The following is an 18,837-nucleotide window of genomic DNA, read 5'->3' as shown; positions in this document are numbered from 1 at the left end:
GTTTAAACTTTTTTATATTTCCCTGTTGCTTCTATGTTTTATGTAAAGCACTTTGAATTACCTTGTTGTTGAAATGTGCTATACAAATAAACTTGCCTTGCCTTGTCTTACTTTCCTTACCCCTCACCCCCAAACAAATCAGTCTCTCCCGACTTTTAAAACTAATATAATATTCATAACAGGAGCAAGGAGTGTGTTTTTTACAAAACATATAACGTTTCTTAACGCCACTGGCTGAAATAAAAAAATTAAATCCCGACATTTAAAAGGCAGTTTTACTGCACATGTAACCTGTTTATAAGAGCAGTAGGGGAGACCGGGTATGATTGTAACACTTTTTGCTTCAGTAACTATAACTCTTTTAGCTAGAGTTCTCAAATTTTTATACAAAGTACCCACAATTATTCAGTACAAATGGCACCAATTCAATCCTCTACAAGAATATCACAGACCTTGTGAGTTGATGTCAAATGCATTGTGTTCCCTTGTTCCCCAATAGTGGGGTAGGTTGTAACACAAGCTGGGTAAGTTGTAACAATCACACAAAAGAATCAAGAATAGATGCCACACTATATGATAAGCTTCCCAAACAGGTAGTGATATCAAAGAACAATGTTTCACTCTTGCTGTAACAGACTTTGTCTGATGACTCACATGCATGAACAGTATGTGTATGTAAATTTATCTATAGAATAAACTTACTTAAAAGTATACTTAATAAATACTACTAAAATGTTCCTAATTAAAGAACATATCTGTACATCCTTAGATCTAACTAAAAATAGGTGTGTATGTGTGTGTGTGTGTTTGTGTGTGTCAATGTGTGTATATTCTTATTCAGAGTCACAGTCAGTGCTTGAAGTGGGCTGGTAGCCTATTCACCGGTACGTATACCAGCACTTCTATATTTTACTCTTTGGCGTACCGGGACTTTTTTTTGCGCACAGCCACTTCTCACAAGCTGCCCATACGCTTCTATCCTCTCCACCGGCAGAGACCGAGTATGGAAAAGGTTGAGTGACGATACACACGCCAACATGTGTACAACATGTGAATGGGGAGTACTGGTCACAGTGCCGACAAATTAATGCTGGTAACCCAGGAGTGCAGGTTTGGTGGGCCCAGACTGCAAAGGGCACTCTGTAAAATATAAAATCAAAGAAAGTCCCTAGTTTTATGTATAGAGGATGGTTGTAACACTTTTTTAAGAACCCCTGTCAGCCAATGTTTAGCTAGCGGTATTACCATAGTGGTTTGAAATTAGAAAGGAAAAAATGCATCATATGTTGCCTGAGAAACTATATTTCAATCTAATAATATAAGTCAAACAATTCTATCTGCAATAGTATAGACACTAAACAAAAAACAGTCTTGTTCAAAAAATTTACTTTCTTACCTCAAAATCAGTTTTTTCTCTATATATTCTGAATGCACTTCTTTCCACACTTGATATATCAAGATACAGATCACCATGCTTGATCTGGGAGGAAGTAGGTAAATACTGAAATCATCACCTTATCTAACTTCTATCTTATCTCTATTTGGTGGAATTGGTGTTATTACAACTCTCCCCATGTTACAACCATACCTGGTCCCCCCTATTCAGTAGTTACAAAACGTTACGTTAACGCCACTCTCTCCCGACCAAGTCCAAACATCAGTGACAGTAGCTGCTGGAGTTTCACGTTGCTGTGCTGCTTCAGCAGATGCTTCAATAAATCAGATGTAGAAATGCAACAGACGACAATGTTCTTTGTATCTTAGACTGTGACACAATAATGGCAGTAGCTACTTACAGCTGTGGAAAGAACGCCTCTCTCCCTCGTTCTCCATTCTTCATTTAGTGTTTGGCTATCATGAACATGAACATGAACAACAAAGTCAGGTGTTGTGCCGAATTCTGCCTGCCTGCCGAGAATTGCATGCACCTCGCGGGTGCTAACGGTCATTTATGCTGAGAAAAGAGGTGGATTCAAATCTCGGCAGGTAGCCTACAAAATTTGATCTGCCGAATTATGCATCCACCTCTTTAGGTCCTTCTCAGACACTTTGCTGTGCTCATTGATCAAACAGCGTTATCACTACATTTATTTAGGACTGAATGTCAGTACTTCTACTAAGTGTATTAAAATATTAAAGACGCTAAACGTTCATAAAATATATACTTCGAATCATTTATCAAGATTGATGAAGCCCACAAAGAATATTATAGCGTTTTAAAGCATTATTTGGAGGTGGATGCAATTCTCGGCAAGCAGGCAAAACTCGGCATAACACCTGTCACGCTGAGGTGTTGCACAGTCGTTGATTTACGTCAAGGATGATGCGTTCAGTAACGCGTAACGCAGCGTTACTTGCCTTAGTAACTAGTAATAATATTACCGTTTTAGAATAGTAATTAGTTACTGGGGGAAATATTATTATTATTATTATAACGCGTTACTAGCGTTACTGCCCAACACTGTTCACTGTCTGGAAACCAGTCAGTATCTGGTGTGACCACCATTTGCCTCATGCAGTGCAACACATCTCATCTGGATGTGGAAGTCTTGGGCTGGTGTGGTTACATGTGGTCTGCGGTTGTGAGACCAGTTGGATGTACTGCCAAATTCTATGAAACGCCTTAGGAGATGGCTTATGGTAGAGAAATGAACATTCAATTCACAGGAAACAACTCTGGTGGCCATTTCTGCAGTCAGCGTGCCAATTGCACGCTCCCTCAAAACTTGCGACATCTGTGGCATTCTGCTGTGTGATGGAATTGCACATTTTCGAGTGGCCTTTTATTGTGGCCAGCCTAAGGCGCACCTGTACAATGCCTGTGCTGTCTGAACAGCATCTTGATATGCCACACCTGTGAGGTTGATGGATTATCTCGGCAAATGAGAAGTGCTCACTAACACAGATTTTGACAGATTTGTGATCTATATTTGAGAGAAATAGGCCTTTTGTGTACATAGAGAAAGTCTTAGATCTTTGAGTGTAGCTCATGATGAATGGGAGCAAAAACAATAGTGTTGCGTTTATAATTTTGTTCAGTGTAGTTTCATTTCACCCAATGGATGTTACATTTATAAAAAAAACAAAAAAACATCATACTTGCTCATCATACAATATGTCAACTTCACAGCATTTCTTTTGGGGGGTTTTGTGACTGCCCTGCTGTGGCTCGATTCACAAATGTATATTCTGTAACAGGGAATTATCTGTAGCCAGTCGGATGGCTCCTTCCACTTCAGCCAATCACATAAGAGTAGATTCGATGTTATCATTTAATGTAAACCCACATAACATAGCATTACATCTACTTGCAGGTCAACCTCAACATGGAGTCTGGTAGCTGCTTTCCACAGGTAAGTGATAACTCTCCTGTTGTGAATGATTAAATATGTTTGAGTTATGATGATGTGAAAGTTAGTGATGTGGCATTTCACACTAGAATTAGCTAAAAAGTTAGCTATAAAGTTGATTAGACAACCTAGGACCATACATTAGCTAGCATTCATATCTCCATCCATCCATCCTTCAACCACTTACAGGGTCGCGGGGCACTGGAGCCAGTCCCAGCTGGCATCGGGCAAAAGGCAGGGTACACCTGGACAGGTCGCCAATCCATCGCAGGGCCACACAACCACACACCTAAAGACTATTCAGGGTTACCAATCAACCTAGTCCGCATTTCTTTGGATGGTGGGAGGAAGCCAGAGCACCCAAAGAGAACCCACGCAGACACAGGGAGAACATGCAAACTCCACACAGAAAGGCCAGACCACCCGGGGTTTGAACCTGCGACCTTCTTGCTGTGAGACCACAGCACTATCCACCCATTCAAAACACAAACATATCTAATAACATTTCGCAGAGTTATTAACCAATCTTGTGTATCGTGTATATGTATGGATGTAAAGATATGTGATCACATTAAATGACACCCTCACATCTACACTTGGCTGAAGCAGAAGGAGTCATCTGATTGTCTAAAGTTATTCCTTGTTGAAAAATATTTTTAAAAATGCATATGCGAATCAAACCACTCCAGGGGAGTCTCAACAAACCCACACAAAAATGCAATGAAGCCCACTAATGACCAGCAGGTTCAACAGTTTGTATATAAATGTAAAAGGAATCCTAATATGTTGTTGATTAAAATTGCTAATTCTTTTAAATCCATATATTTGTTCATTTCTGTTTGTGAACACCATTTTTTATTTGTGGATTTGTTTTACATCTGTACACAATGATAAATATTTTGTGTGCATTGAAAAATATGTTTGTGGAGAGAGTCATTTATATATAAATCTCAAAATATATTTGTGAATCATTTTGTGTGCAGTCATTAATATTGAGACTGACCTGACTCCATATTGTTACACTTGCATCATTAATATATTTTGGAGTTCCATCTATTTATCCAGATAATTAGGATCTACCAATGTCTGGAGCTTATTTTCTATATGGAGATGTATGGTGCTTCAGGTGCCAAAGAATTCTGAACAACTCAACGGTATCATCGTTTTCCAGAGTCAACACCTACAGTGTTTTTGTCTGTTATTAACCCTGGTGCTTTATGAGCAGACAGGAGTGGGTAGACACATATTTTGTCTTTTTGTTTTTGGTGTTTGAACTAACCCTTTAAGAAAAGACTAAGAGGCACAATTTGGAGCCCAAAAATTAATAAAATAAAATAATTCAACCATCTGTGCATTTTCTTCATTTGCTTTTGATAATATCACAGAAACAAAGGAGAACGGATACATTTTTGGTGCCATTTAATGGTTATATCTGTGAAAAGTGTGAAGTGTCACACCCTGAAACATTAAACTTTTTCTGAATCAATGAAGCACTCATTCCTTTCATTCCTGATTTTCACAGCTTCATTTTCTCTTCAGCACTGCCCCTGGGGGGGAAAGCGCACCTTCAACAGTTCATGCAGAGTCTAACATCTCACACTTCTTGCCAACGGTCAGCCTGATGTCATATTTTATCTCTAAATGTTGCTCCCTAGCTGTGTCTCTCCTGCCTGTTTTTATCTGTCTCTCTTTCTTTCTCTACTGTTTTTCATGACAAGAATTAAAAAGAACTTGAAACAACTTCTGGCTTGTTTTGTCTGGGCCCATGGTCGCCCTTGAATGTGTGAGCTGCACAGCTGGCTGCTCATCTGTCTGTAATCCAGTGAGTGACGCCCCTGAGGCCCAGCTTTGATCTCTCTTTTTGCTGGCTGCAGATACATCATTACACTCTACTGCACCTGAGCAACAGACATTAGACTCTCATTCAGCAACTTTACCACACGGACACAGGAGGAAACACTGTCTCTGTGTCTTTGTGTTAAAGATGTTTGCTGGTTCTGAAGGTGGAAAACAATAAACACAAAGAGGTCAAAACAAATAAGACAGTCCTGAAAAATTAGGTCTGTCCCAAAAGGCTGTCAGAGAAATTCTGAAAGGAGGCCCCAGGTGAATACGAAATATACTTAAGAAGCACTTTTTTTTGGATGCACTTATCATATTTTAATTGTACTATACCAAGTGTATATTAAATGTGTTATTTGGGAACAACTTAAAGTATGTTACGTGTCATTTTAGAAATACTTAAAGTCAACTTTAAGATAATTACAATATATTTTAATATTTGTGTTAAATTGGACCTATTTTAAGTATCTTTACTGTAATTTAAATATACTTCTTAAAATACCCTTTTGTACTATACTTCAAGAACAGTTTAAATATATTTTAAATGTGTTCCCTGAACATTTTTATTAGCATTTCAGTGTATTAGTAATTTATTACTAGTATACTCCAAGAGCCACTATTAATATCTTGGGAAGCTGCTTTATGAAACCATTCAGTATGAGAATAATGCATTATTAATGCATTAAAAATATCTTTCAAAATGCTCTTTTTACTAAAAAGCAGTTTAAAAAAAAGTATTTTACAACACATACAGACAACTAAAAAACTTTAATTTTGTGTACATTACAAAAATGAATTCCTGTACATTAAAAGGTGCAGCAGCATGTACCACACAGCAAAATAAACAATCAAATCAAATCAAATCAGTAAAATGATGACAGTATTTTCTGCAACTGCAGACACTATGGGATTTGGAAACTGCTTTATCACACTGCATCTGTGGAAGGGAAAAGGAAATATTTTGTCTATATCAAAGCAATATTACCTCTAATTAACTGACTACCATTGTCAGATTTTTTATTTTGTTTATAGTTGCTGAAACACAATATGACATCATGTCTAACTGTTCTGATAATGCTAACTTTTTAGGTTCAGGTGAAATGGTTTTCCACAAGGGACCCCTCCCAGTTAATGCCCAGTTCTTCCATTACAACATGATCAAAAACATTACATAAACACTACTGTACATTCAGCCAAGGAGCTGGATGTGATAAAATGTTATTAAACAACAAATAACACAAACATTCAGACTTGCTTAAGAACTGTGCTGTCTACATGTCATTTCACATTAACACAGCAGTACAAAAGTAGCCAATTACTTAATGTATAACAATATTTTTAATATAATTATTTTTTCACAAGAATATTTGTTTATTTAGTCTGACCCCATTGACATGTAGTGAGAGCAAAAACAGTGATCGTTTGCAGGAGCCAGACATACCTATTAGCACATTGAGCTTGTGAGGGTCCAGCTGGTCCTTTGAGGGTTTCTAAGCCATCTGAGTGAGGCAACGATCCCAGGAAGCTCTAAAAGAAAAGAAATGCAGTTGCAAACGAGTTTAAATATTCAGTTAGGCCAGTACTTCCACCCAGTTTTGTTCTTCATTTGTGTATCATTATAAACACTGTAATTCTATTCTTATAGCAAATCTTTATTATTATTCTTTATTTAAATTCCAACTCTGTGTTTAGCATTAAGTTGTTTAAAGTTGGCAAAGGGTAGCTTCAAGTTTTAAAAGTTGAATACAGGATCTATGACCATACAAATGGACATAAAGTTGAGCAGTATTTTATATAACATCACATGCTATTATATTGTGTAGTCAGCCATTGCAGGACACAAAAACATTATAATTATATTATAAAACAATTCTTACATACCCGTGTACACTTTAACATTGCTGTTATAACTGAGTTATTGGTCACTGTAATGGTTAACGTTACCCCCTCCATGGTTGCAGTGAAGAGAAACACGTGCACAGGCCTGCCTTGTTGAAATCTCATACATCAAATTCCAGCAATAGGGTTAGTGAGATTGTACATTACCGAAATTCTAGTAACATTAAAAACTGCCTTACAGCAAAAAGCAATACATTACTGTAACGTTAATTGCGTTTCTTTTGTAACGCGTTACTCCCAACACTGTTTAAGGCGAACGAAAGTTGCTGTCTCGATTGTGAAGCTATTAAAATGCTAACTAAGGTTACCTAACAAATATATTAATCTACGTGCTAGCTTTAGCTAATCCACCAAGGAACATATTTTCAAACCCAGAGAGAGCTCAACTTTAGTTAACTTACACAATTGTGTTGTCTCGCTAACAATAATAAACTTACCAAGAAAGACGGTTTTTGCTGGCAGTCTCTGCGTCTGTCCTCTCCTGCTTGTAACTTGCCAGTCACACCTCTTTAGCTCTTTTCACATTTAACTTCTGCAGGGAGCTGACCGGATATTGTTCTCTTCTGTGTTCTTTTCTTATTATGTCTGTGGTGTCCACCTTCCAAGTCCGAGATGGTAAAGTAAAACAAAGAAAATCTGAGAAACAAAATGATTTCTTGCCAAAAATAGCTTCCCTCTCTCAACGACAGTAAACACGTTAACTTTCGTGAAGCGGACTTTCAAGCAGTGTGATTGGGTCGTCGATTTGAAAAACTTGATTCTGATTGGTCAAACTGAATGCACTGCGCTGGTGGGCTGGGCGGGAGGGCACACTTCGCCCCTCTGTACACATGTGTTTACTGTTTACAAACAGAAACAAGTATAACTGCATTATGATTTAAAGTATGCTTATTACTATACGATTGTTTGTTTGTTAAGTTAACAACATGTGCTGCTTCCTTCTTGGCCAGGTTACCCTTATGAAAGAGGTCTCTGATCTCAACTATCTACCTGAAAAATATAAGAAATAATATGCTTTTGAAAAATATTGAAAAATTTGAGAAAAAAAAAATAATTGCAATATTTTGCGGTAGCCTACTCAATTAGCATATTTGGCATAAATATATTTGTAACCCTCTAAAAGTGTAATTGTTTAACAATGTACTTCCACAAAGTACACCTAAATAGTATTTACTAAGCGTTAAATAAATATATTTTTAATAAGTAGACTAAAATGTTGTGAAAAATATGCTTTTATTTAAGCATATTTATTAAAAGTTTAATTAAGTATATATAAGTATACTTTTGAGAAGTATGTTAAAACTCAGGAGAATATATCTTTAATATACTTTTAGTAAGCATGTTAGGAGTATGAATGTACTATAAGCATACAATGTGAATTTCTAGTACATTTTCAATGCCATTAAGCGCACTTCTTTTTGACCTGGAGCAGAACAACAAATTTGATGTCTTGCAGGGGAAAAGAAAAACATACAGATGCAAAAGTGATTATGTTTGCACCTCTGAGAAAAGGCTGACCTACGTGATCATTGAGTGAACAGACCAACAAGACATCTGCCTCCTGAGATATTGTAGTGAATAAACATCTAATTCATCACGTTTGGAGGCTCGGACCAATCAGTTTTTACCTTAACGTTTCATTTGATCATTTGATGAAAAAAGATCCCGGTGCGCATTATCATTTATGCCAAAGCATGAACTCTGAAAGGTCGACACTGAGAATCATTTGGTGACGACCTAACTTGTGTGTCTGTGTGTGTGATCTCTGGGCTGCCTGCACTAATGAGAGTCAAACTATGCTCATTAAGTTTAAGTGCAGATCAGACCCATCTTTTTTACATTCACAGAGCCACATGGGGACTAATAGTGCAAAATAAACACAGATGATTAGTTTGAGTAGACTCATTAAAACTGCATGCACACACACACACACAAACACACACACACACACACACTGTTAACGCTGTTTGAAAGTCGCTGCTGTTAATCAACAATCAAAGCAAAATCACATTTTCACTGCAGTCATACCTCCACAGTCATTAACTAAAAACCTTCCTAGTTTTAGTATGAATTGGTAATGATCACTGAAGTGATCCCAAATCAGTTTATGTAAGCCTCTGTTTCACTCAGCCAGTATCTTCAATAGCACTAAAAGCTAAAGTCAAATCAAAACAGAGGCCTGAACTGAAGGATGTAATTTTGTCTGTTTTTTGTTACTGAAGACAGGAAACAGGGCAGCAAACTGAAAAGGTACATAACAGACACAGAAATACAGTGTGGGATTTTACTATTTGCATATTTTAACTTCTATCAAGATTAAAGAAAGCATTCTTTCTGATCCTCATTTTGTGGCAATTTAGCAAAGGCATCCTAACAGAAATGATGGCATGAGTCTGTGTGAAAAGAAGCACTTTCTCTTAAAAGACTGCCGTCTTTGCATTTTGGCTTTGTGCCGTTCCATTTTGAAAGATGCTACGTGGCATTTGACAGAACTGTTAGTGGAGGGGAGAAGGGAACAGTTAACAGTGTCTGAAACAGCAATGTTAATACCTCTAGTGTTATACTGTACAGCAGCAGGCTGCACAAAGTATACAATAGGCCAGGATTTACAGCTGGCTTTCTAAACTGATTGCATTACACTTATGTATTTTTTGCAGTGAGCAAGCACTGACTGTTGGGAAAACGCAGTGATGTTGCTAGAGAATTCTGCCATTTTAGTTTTCATTAGCCTTTCAATGGGCTGAAATGAGCCAAAAATGAGCTATAATTTCTTAATGAAATAGTAAAAACAATAGGTATTTGTTCTTGTACTGCCAGCAAATAGTTTAAAAGTTAAAGATTATGGTTTTGGACTAATATTAATACAGTACAGTGTGTCTTGTGGTTCAAGACACAGTCAACTTTTTCAGTCTTTCCCTAACCATAACCACCAAGTACCTAAGCATAAAAGTACAGAAATGTTAATCATGCTTTAGTTGCTACCCGCAGATGGCTAAAGTGAATATATTAACATTTTGCCGTTCAGTGTAAACATAAAAAATGTTTTATTCGGACGGCATAACATTTCTCTTACTGTAAAACATATTTGGTGTTGCAAATCAGTAATTTTAAGGTTCAAGGAAACAGGGCTGCTATGAGGGAACTGTCCCTCACTTGCTTTTCGACTACGCTGCATGCTGGACACGATTCAAGACCAGAGAGGAGGCGTGTGGTGGTGGGGGCTCTGACATAACACTGTGAGTATTGGCAAAGCTCACCCTGGGCTTTCTCTTGTCGCTGGGATTGACTGCAGTAAGAGCCACTTATAATGGGTCCAGCCTCAGTAGCAGCAAAAGCCAACGAGGGGGTACGCCAAGGGGGCACTCCTCCTGTGTCTCTCTTTTGTAAGAGAAAAGGTGGTGTTTCTGAAGATATGTGAAATAAAGTATGCTCTGCCATCTTAATGGAAAAGCTTAAAGCATTAAGATGAGGACATATATTACAAGAAAATAGTCTGCAGATACAAGAGCATGAGTGCAAAAAAGCATGTGGCAGAAGCCTGTGTAAAAGCACAAAGTCCTTTGTGCTTTTACCAGACAGTTTCTTGAAAAACAAACACTGGCATGACAACATGTTTGGCGTTTAGAATAAGCAGGTGATCCAAATCTAGCCTGTAAATATGTAAAAGGGTGAACTAATGTGCTGAATAACAACATTTATAGCCAGATGAAGTCATGCCAATAAACCAGCTCTGGTGAATCCAAGTGAGCTCATCATAATGTCTATACCCACATGACATGCCTCTGCCGGCCATAAACACTCGCTCTATTCATATGATATTAAGCCTGGTTGGATTGGTAAGCACAAGCAGCACAAATACAGAATCAGACATACTTTATTGATCCCCAAAGGAAAATTTGTTAATACAAAAATTGAACAAGTGAGATAAAAAGAAAGACAGCTAAAAAGTTGGAAAAGAGTAGGAGCAACTGCAACAGGCTGCATGCATGGTTGGCACATATTCACAAATACACCAACATTTTCTTTCAGTAAAAGAATAAAACAAAGACTGGTGGGGGATTTTAAAGTAAACAGAAGCTGATGCTGTGAATAATTCCACCTTCCTAATGTGCTCATAACTGTATACACATGTTTTTACCTTTTTCAGTTAATAGCCTAAAGATGAAAAAGTGAACACAATTACATCTGACCATTAACCTGCTTTACTGTTAACTTTTGAAGAGAGTTATTTTGTTCATATCAACACTAAAACTATCACTATATTCCATAAATGCAAACCCACCAACTTGCAGGAAGTGTTACTTAGCAGGCAGATGGCCGCCCACCTTGTCTTCTCAACTTCTGTTATGAATTGGCACTATCTAAATAAAATTGAATTTAATTGAATTAACTATTATGAGCCGTTGCAGAGCCCATTTCTTGCCAAGCCCTGCTATTGCGCTGAAGTGTAAATTAATGTAAATAAAATTCCCACAAGTGTGCCTCAAGAGAATATGACACTTCAGCTGACACCTTCAGACATGTACATGCAAATGAGAGAAAGATAGGCTAGAGAGAGAGAGAGAGAGAGCGAGAGAGAGAGAGAGAGAGAGAGAGAATTGCTGAATATTTACAGGCACTCAAAAAGATTAAATCAAACGGCAACCTGCTCAGTCTACGTACTGGACAAAAAGGTTTTTTATGCTTGGCTGAGGTTGAAAAGTTTGTTAATCCCAATGTAGCCCACATGAAGCACGTGACTTAAGGTCCACTGAAGAGACTGAAAATGGAACAGATGACTGATCTACTGACCCTGAGATCACTACTGACCCTGTGTCAAATGAATAAGGTACATGAAACAAACATAAATGACACATTTCCGTCATGTTTTCTAAATTGTTCCTACCATTTGAGGTTAAATTTGCGCTCTTTTATTAAGTTTTTCGGTTTAATGTCACCTGACTGGATAATGAGCGCCACCTACTGCTTATCCCGATGAACCAACTGGTAAAACAGTAGCGCATGGATAAATTGGCTTTTTCTTATGCCGATTTTTTTGTTCGTTAAAAAATTATTCAACATTTGGATGTAAATCGGGTATTCATTCAATCCTTTAAAGGAAACGTAAAATAATTAAGCACTGAAGAGGGAAAAGTTTCAGTGTGGTTATCTAGTCTTGCTTTGGCAAAACACTAATTGAGGTAAAAGTGAATTACTGTACTTACTTATCAAAATGATGATGGAGAGAAAAGTGTTGTGGTTTTTTATATAATCCATGGCTCCCTTTTTTCCGGCAGATCCACAGACAGTTGGTGTAGTCTTTTGGCACCTTTACGTCTTCATGAATACCGACAGTCACAAACAGGCTCGTGAAACACACAGCTATACGGACACACGCGCGCTCCTCCGGACAGTTGTTTCGCCAAGTTGCGCACTGTTACTCATTCCGGTGATGCTGATGCTGCTGCAGCTCCCTGTGACGACAACTCTCTCTCTCTCTCTCTCTCTCTCTCTCTCTCTCTCCCCCTTTACTCCCTCTGCTCGCTCTCTCTCTCTCTCTCACTCACTCTGTGTGTTAGACACCAGTCATAAAGGCTCCTGGTCCTAGAGACATTCATTTTCTCAGGTTCCCCTCAGCCTGCTGTCAGGATGTGTTTTCATCTTCAGTTATTAGGTCTCAAAAGAGGATTATCTCTGCCACCAACTGCAGGTGGTGACACCAGCTTGCTCATAAAAAATAAATTGAAGTAATTACAACAATGAGCAGAGACCACAGAAGGGCCCTTTTAGTGTGTTATATATACATTCAGTTGCTGTTTTAGAGAGTTGTTGATGATGATTTTGAAGAACATAGTTTGTGGTGCTGTTGAATTGTATTGCATTATGCAGAGAGGTGTTTCTGTTATTTTGTCCACACCATTTATGTCAGTGAGGGTAGGCTGAATAACAGATTCTCAATCCTCCAAACTCAAAAGAAGACCTCATCATCTTTCTTTCCATTTACCATGGCATGTGCTGCCATGTGTTTCTAATTACCTGCTGAGATGTACATATACACACATCGCCTCTGTGTTGATGAGGTTTTTCAAAGTAGACAATTGCAATCCTTCACTCATGACAACTGGTGTTTTGAACAAAAGCTGAAGTAAAGATGTTGCACTCATCATCATAAACAGCTGGTGAACGTGCAAAACTGTGGATTTGTGTTTTTTTATGTTTACCCTCAGTTTGCACAATGCAGATGTTTTTAGATGTGTGTTTTAGAGCCTGTAGTCAGACAACAGCATGTGTTTTACTAAACTGTATCATACCATCTTTATTATTTTTCAGCCAAAGTTGTCTTACAAAAAACATAAATTTGCCTCTTTGTCTCTTACGGTGCTAAACTACAAAGGTGGAGTGACAAAAGCCTCACAAATGCAAAATTGGAAAAAGCGTTTTCTTCTCCTCTCAGCTATAAAGAGAATAATGTTTGGCTCGACCCCTGCAAAAACCAAAGTGATAATTTTTACATAGCTCTCTAAACATTATATTTGAATACATTCTCTTTATTTCTGTTTCACAATTCAGGCCAATCCATCTTTCTCAAGTGTTTTTCCTTTATTCCAATGATTGTTTTACATGGACATACTATTGTGTTCTTCAGATACTAATACATCAATCAAAGCTTGCTTCATCAGCCCACTGCAGAGCACCTTCATGTTCATTGGTGAACCTGTCAATCAACGACAGTTTGAGGTTTTACTCTTCACACTGCAGATTTGCACAGTGACAGCCAACGTGAGGTTGGCTGTGGAGTGGGAGGAAAATAGCCTCAGGATAGGGGACCATAGAAAAAATAGAGGAGACTAATAACTTCTTCTTTCAAGGGTGTAAAATGCAGCTGTTGTCACTGTGGTTATAACAGCACCTGGAGATATTCCTCATTTTGAAAGGTCATCCTCTCGAAGACTTCAGGGGAAATTTAACATGGATACCGATAGAAGAGTCCACAGGTGCAACAGACTCACTCAAATATGCCTCCTTGTTCATTTAATCAGAAACTTGCTGCTGAATTATTATGAGAATTTGTCACAGATACAGCATCCAGGTGGAATGATAAGCACAGCAATTGCACAGACAGTAGAGCAGCTATAATGACACAATGTTCACATTAAAGGGCTTTTAGGACTTTTTATGTAAAGATATGTTTGATCGCCTGCAGTCCAAGCGAAAGTCAGATGGCTTCCTGGTGACTCAGTCGACAAATGTTTATACCAGGAACAACAGAGTTTGAAACAGATCTTTGTTGTATGTTGTTCACACTCCCACCTGGTCTGTCTTTTAGTCTCTAAACTGTTAGCAAAAAATGACTGAAACCATCTTTTAATAATTCAGTATTCTCCCCAGAATCAGGGCACCAGACTTGATGAGCAGCATCCACGCCACTGTTCATGCACCTCTCTACAGGAAAATGCCAGGGCTCTAACTTGAAGAGCTCGTTTGAATTTGAGAATAGTAATTTTTCTTTTTTTACATGTTACCACATTTTACAATACATTTTGTCATCTGTCTCCGTGTGTGTAGCAAGAAAGGACCACACACTTTCTTTTTGTTATACAACCTGGTGTTGTATAATGATATATAAACCACCCTGATCCTTGATGATGCTAATGAACACTACATTTTAGCATCATTTGATCTCTGACCTTTTAGAGACACTTACCCCAGTTAATTAACCATTGTCTGTCAGTACAACAACACTGAGAATATAACTGGACATTGCTAGTCAGCTGATGAATGAGCCAATGATAAGAGACTCAGCTGCTGCTACGCTTCATTTAACATGCAAAAAATAAATAAAACTGGAAAGTTAGCCAAAACAAATGTCTGAAGAAATTGTCCCCTTTCTCATTCTGACATTTTCTTGAATGTGCCTTTATAAACATTTCATATGGGCCCATTGAAAAAAAATTGCTCTCTATACATTATTGAAGGCAGGCAGGCAGGTCCAGGTCCAGGTTAGGGTTCAGGTTATATAAGGTTGGTGGGGGGAAAAGGCATTGAAGCGGCCTGGGGAAACAGAAATGTGTCTGGAGAGGAGGGACAGGCAGATCTAGATGTCAAGCTGCTGGATTCAGATTGCCACCCTTACATGGTTAAAGAAGGTTGATTTGAACTAAATAACATTGATTGTTCAAACAATATTAAAACATGCTTTCATGACTTAAAGCATTTGTTTTTATTATGGTGCCACTGTGTGCAATCAACTCAACAGGTCTACAAGGGAGCCTGTTTAAACACTAACTGACATCAAAAAATAAAATATCCACCATCCAGTGTCCATTCAGCCACACGTGGAATGAAGTAAACTGCTACTGGCTGTGATAGAGGACATCCCCTGGGCACAAAACAGAACATGAGGATGTAACAAGTGGACAGCTTCTTTCCTATCTCTGACCATGTGCCACTGTTTAAGTTCACTTTCAAGTTTTCTGAGGTTGTGAGCAGGTTTGCCAAGACTGTTCAGGAATCGTCGCTCAGGCTCTTAGCGCAATTTCTGCGAGTCCTCTTTCAGTTTTCAGTTAGCACACTCCCAGATGCAAAAATTCCCTCATGTGCTCTGTGGGATCCATCATTATTCTGTCTGGGGGGAAATGCATAAAGTAAAAAGGGTTTCCACAGGCTGATTTGGACACGCTGATTGTGATTGTCTGTCTTGTATTTCCAAGAGAGGTCTTTACCAAACCGGCTGTCAAAGCCTCAGCCAACTCGGACCAATGAATAACCTCAAATTGCACCTCTGCTGCATGAGCTATTGTACAGGAGATTTCCTCATTATAACACAATCGTGGTTGCCTTTCAGCATCTAGTGTCTCCACATCCTTTTGTCTTTACATTTCAATCTAAAAAAACCACCACTGGACATGTTCTCATGCTGCTACAGCCACACAGAATTGTTTTCTCACATGAGGGTATTCTAACAAGGGCGTGAAAGCTGTCCAAAGCTAATACACAATCTCCCACCTCTGCTCATCAGTGTGCCATTGTCATCACATCTGCAGAATCACATACAGATTCTAAATTGACTACAAGAAAGTGGCAATAACTCACGCATAACACACTTAGCTGCATCTAAAAAAAAAAAGACACTAAAGACTTAACACATGCAGCAAGTCAGTTGAGATCAAAATTAGGTTTGTACATGCGATTTTCTTTTGTCCACTTATGGCAAAACTTTTTATTTCACAGTTATTTTTGGTAAGGGGAAAGGTATACTGTTGTCAATGAAGCTGCAACCCTGTTGCTTGAACCATGCACAAGTTACATTTATAAGGATGATAGCGATAAAGATGTCGATAAAAGATTTTCAAGGAGAGAAAAAAAAAAGCTGGGATGGATTTAAAATGTCATCCTGTTGTTTTGTTTTTGAACCAAAAACAGGTTAAGAGAAGGAGCTGCAGGGACTTATTTAATTTGATGTATTTTCACAATCACAATGGAGAAATAAAGTAATCATCAGCACATTGCATCAATGCCAAAGAGGTCAGGACTGTACCGTGGGGGTCCTGTTTCCTGGACTACATCATTACAGCATCTGAAGATTAAAGAGTCAGGATACTACACTTTGTTTAAAATGTACCACCTAGGGTTAAGGTTTGTTTTGTTTCTGTGGTAACCTGGAAAACAGAGGAAACAGATCATTATACTTCAGCATAGCTTCAATTGTGTATCACTTGTTTCCAATATCTAAAACATTAACTGTAGCCTGAATCTGAGGTTTTAGTTTCAGCACCGTAAAACCAAAGAGCAGGAGTTTCTTTTTTCCCAGAATGCAGTGCTGCTACAACTTGCAGGTTAATGCCGGTGATCTTCATTTCTTTATGTTATTTGTAAGCTCCTGGGAAACATAGGTCAGAAGTAAAGCAGAGAGGCCAGGAGGAGGTGATGCAGATTACAATACAAAATCATGAATAACAACTGGATTGCTGGGAACATCACAAGCAGGTATCTACACTAAGTGTGTGAGATCATGCAGGGGTGAAAACCAAATGATCTCCGGTAAAAAGCAGCACAGCCTCTACATTCATTGGGGTTACTTATAAGCCACAAAGTGGCAGACAACAGCAGCTCACCATTTTCAGCCTGGGCTTAAAAAGCTAAAGGAGCTGTATAATCTACAATGACAAACTCATAAATTAATTAATTAGTAATATTTTTTTAGCATCTTTCAGCTTATTGTTTTTGCAACTTTACTGTTTTGGTTCAGTCTCATCAGCGTGTTCAGTGCTCGTTTTCAGCCAACAACAACAACAAAAAATCGAAAAGCCAACTGTACAGTACTTGTCTAGCACAAAATAGAAAAAGGCAACAGGCAAATAGAAATTAGAAAAGGTTGGCAACAGGCTGGTGAACATTGTGGAACATTTATCAACAACAACAACAACAAAAATATAAAACAAATATTTCCCTCAGAAGCTGGTGGAGACCAAATAGGAGCTAAAAGGAGAGACAATATTGGAATTATAATCACCACTTGACCAAAAACAGAACTCCAAATGAATGCTAATGTTTGTGTAAAGAAGCAGCTGATTGGTAACAAGTTGGCTATATCAACGTAAAGGGTGACAATATGTCAGTCACAGTTGTTTTTGGATTCTCCTTCATTATAGTCTTGTGGAGTGTCTTGAACTTTTTATTTATGACATTATGTATGAGTGCTGAGTGCACTTTGAGGCCCATCTGGGGTCTTCTGCTCAGGTCACACATCATGCCTCCATTGAGGGGATTTCATGTTATTCCTCAAACATCTTGCAGGTCGTCCACGTATTGACTATACACAGAGGCCAAGCTGGCGTCGTCCAGTATTAAGGCACCTAGCTGTCGTCTCCCTCTCACCACGTTCCCCTGACCTTTGTCTGACTACGTATACCATCTCTCAGGATGATCTCAAATCTAATCATGTAATTAAATTAGAAGAGCCTCATTACTTTGAATCGCCTGCAGAAGTAAGGCTTTGTCTCAGGTCTCATTACGTGACATTTCTTCTTCCGTGAACGGAGGCTGGTTTGTTGGCAGCAGGATGGTTGATGGAGACTGAGCTGGAGAGAGAAGCACAAGAGCATTTTGAAAAAACAAGCCCACCAATCTTTTCATTAAAGGAGTACGATCCATCTCACAACTGCCAGGCATTTCATGACTTAAAATACAGAATTTCTAAATAATCTCTTTGAAGTGTCAGTGAGGGGTTAATTCAATATTTCTGGCACTGCATTATAATAGAATGTGTTGATGTTACTTTGTCTGCGTTTGTTTTGAGACAAAAGTTGCATTACACCGGCCGTGCATGTGGTTTCAAACGTTTCTGTGAGTCACATCTGGTTAGCCTGAAGAACAGTGATGTGACATGTTTTTCTTGTTATCCCACTTAGCATTGTTTGGACAAAATTTCTGGAAACACAGCTAGAGAGATCATTTGTGCATTTGAAAAAGATTATCACTTGCCAATAAGGAAACACACTAATTGAAACAGGCTTTTCTTTTTGGTTGACATCCCATTGTCCAGCTTTTGTTTTGGCGTTGTTACAGGTATAATGTGCATAATACAAAACTTACTGTGAATATCCATCTTGACAGTTTATTGTTGGGCATATGTAAGTTAACTTTTTATGTTCACTGGAGGGAGATCAGATTTGTGGCTCAATTGCACCATTTATGGAGCTGCCGAGGGTTTAATGTCTAGCTCAAGGACACTCCAGACATGGTGGTTCTGTGGAGATGCAACTAC

At 38.4% G+C, this 18,837-nt stretch overlaps 1 protein-coding gene and 1 long non-coding RNA gene across 2 annotated transcripts in view; both read right to left on the bottom strand.

Annotated features, from left to right (window-relative positions):
• Window positions 1–12,426, bottom strand: part of ltk (leukocyte receptor tyrosine kinase) — an 80,082-nt gene extending 67,656 nt beyond the window's left edge. The window contains exon 1 of the mRNA XM_046062127.1: window positions 12,296–12,426. Coding sequence (XP_045918083.1) covers window positions 12,296–12,347 — 52 coding nt within the window. The 5' untranslated portion in view covers window positions 12,348–12,426. The remainder of the gene's footprint in view (window positions 1–12,295) is intronic.
• Window positions 5,942–7,807, bottom strand: LOC123978708. The gene is made up of 3 exons (XR_006827032.1): window positions 7,529–7,807; window positions 6,634–6,719; window positions 5,942–6,129 (listed from the first exon to the last, which is right to left on the bottom strand). It is a non-coding gene; the product is annotated as an uncharacterized LOC123978708 (long non-coding RNA).
• Window positions 12,427–18,837: the final 6,411 nt, after the last annotated feature.

This window comes from Micropterus dolomieu, linkage group LG11 (assembly GCF_021292245.1).
Source record: "Micropterus dolomieu isolate WLL.071019.BEF.003 ecotype Adirondacks linkage group LG11, ASM2129224v1, whole genome shotgun sequence".
Taxonomy (NCBI): Eukaryota; Metazoa; Chordata; class Actinopteri; order Centrarchiformes; family Centrarchidae; genus Micropterus; species Micropterus dolomieu.
Note: the sequence above shows the minus strand (reverse complement) of the source record. Positions and strands in the feature narration are given on the sequence as shown.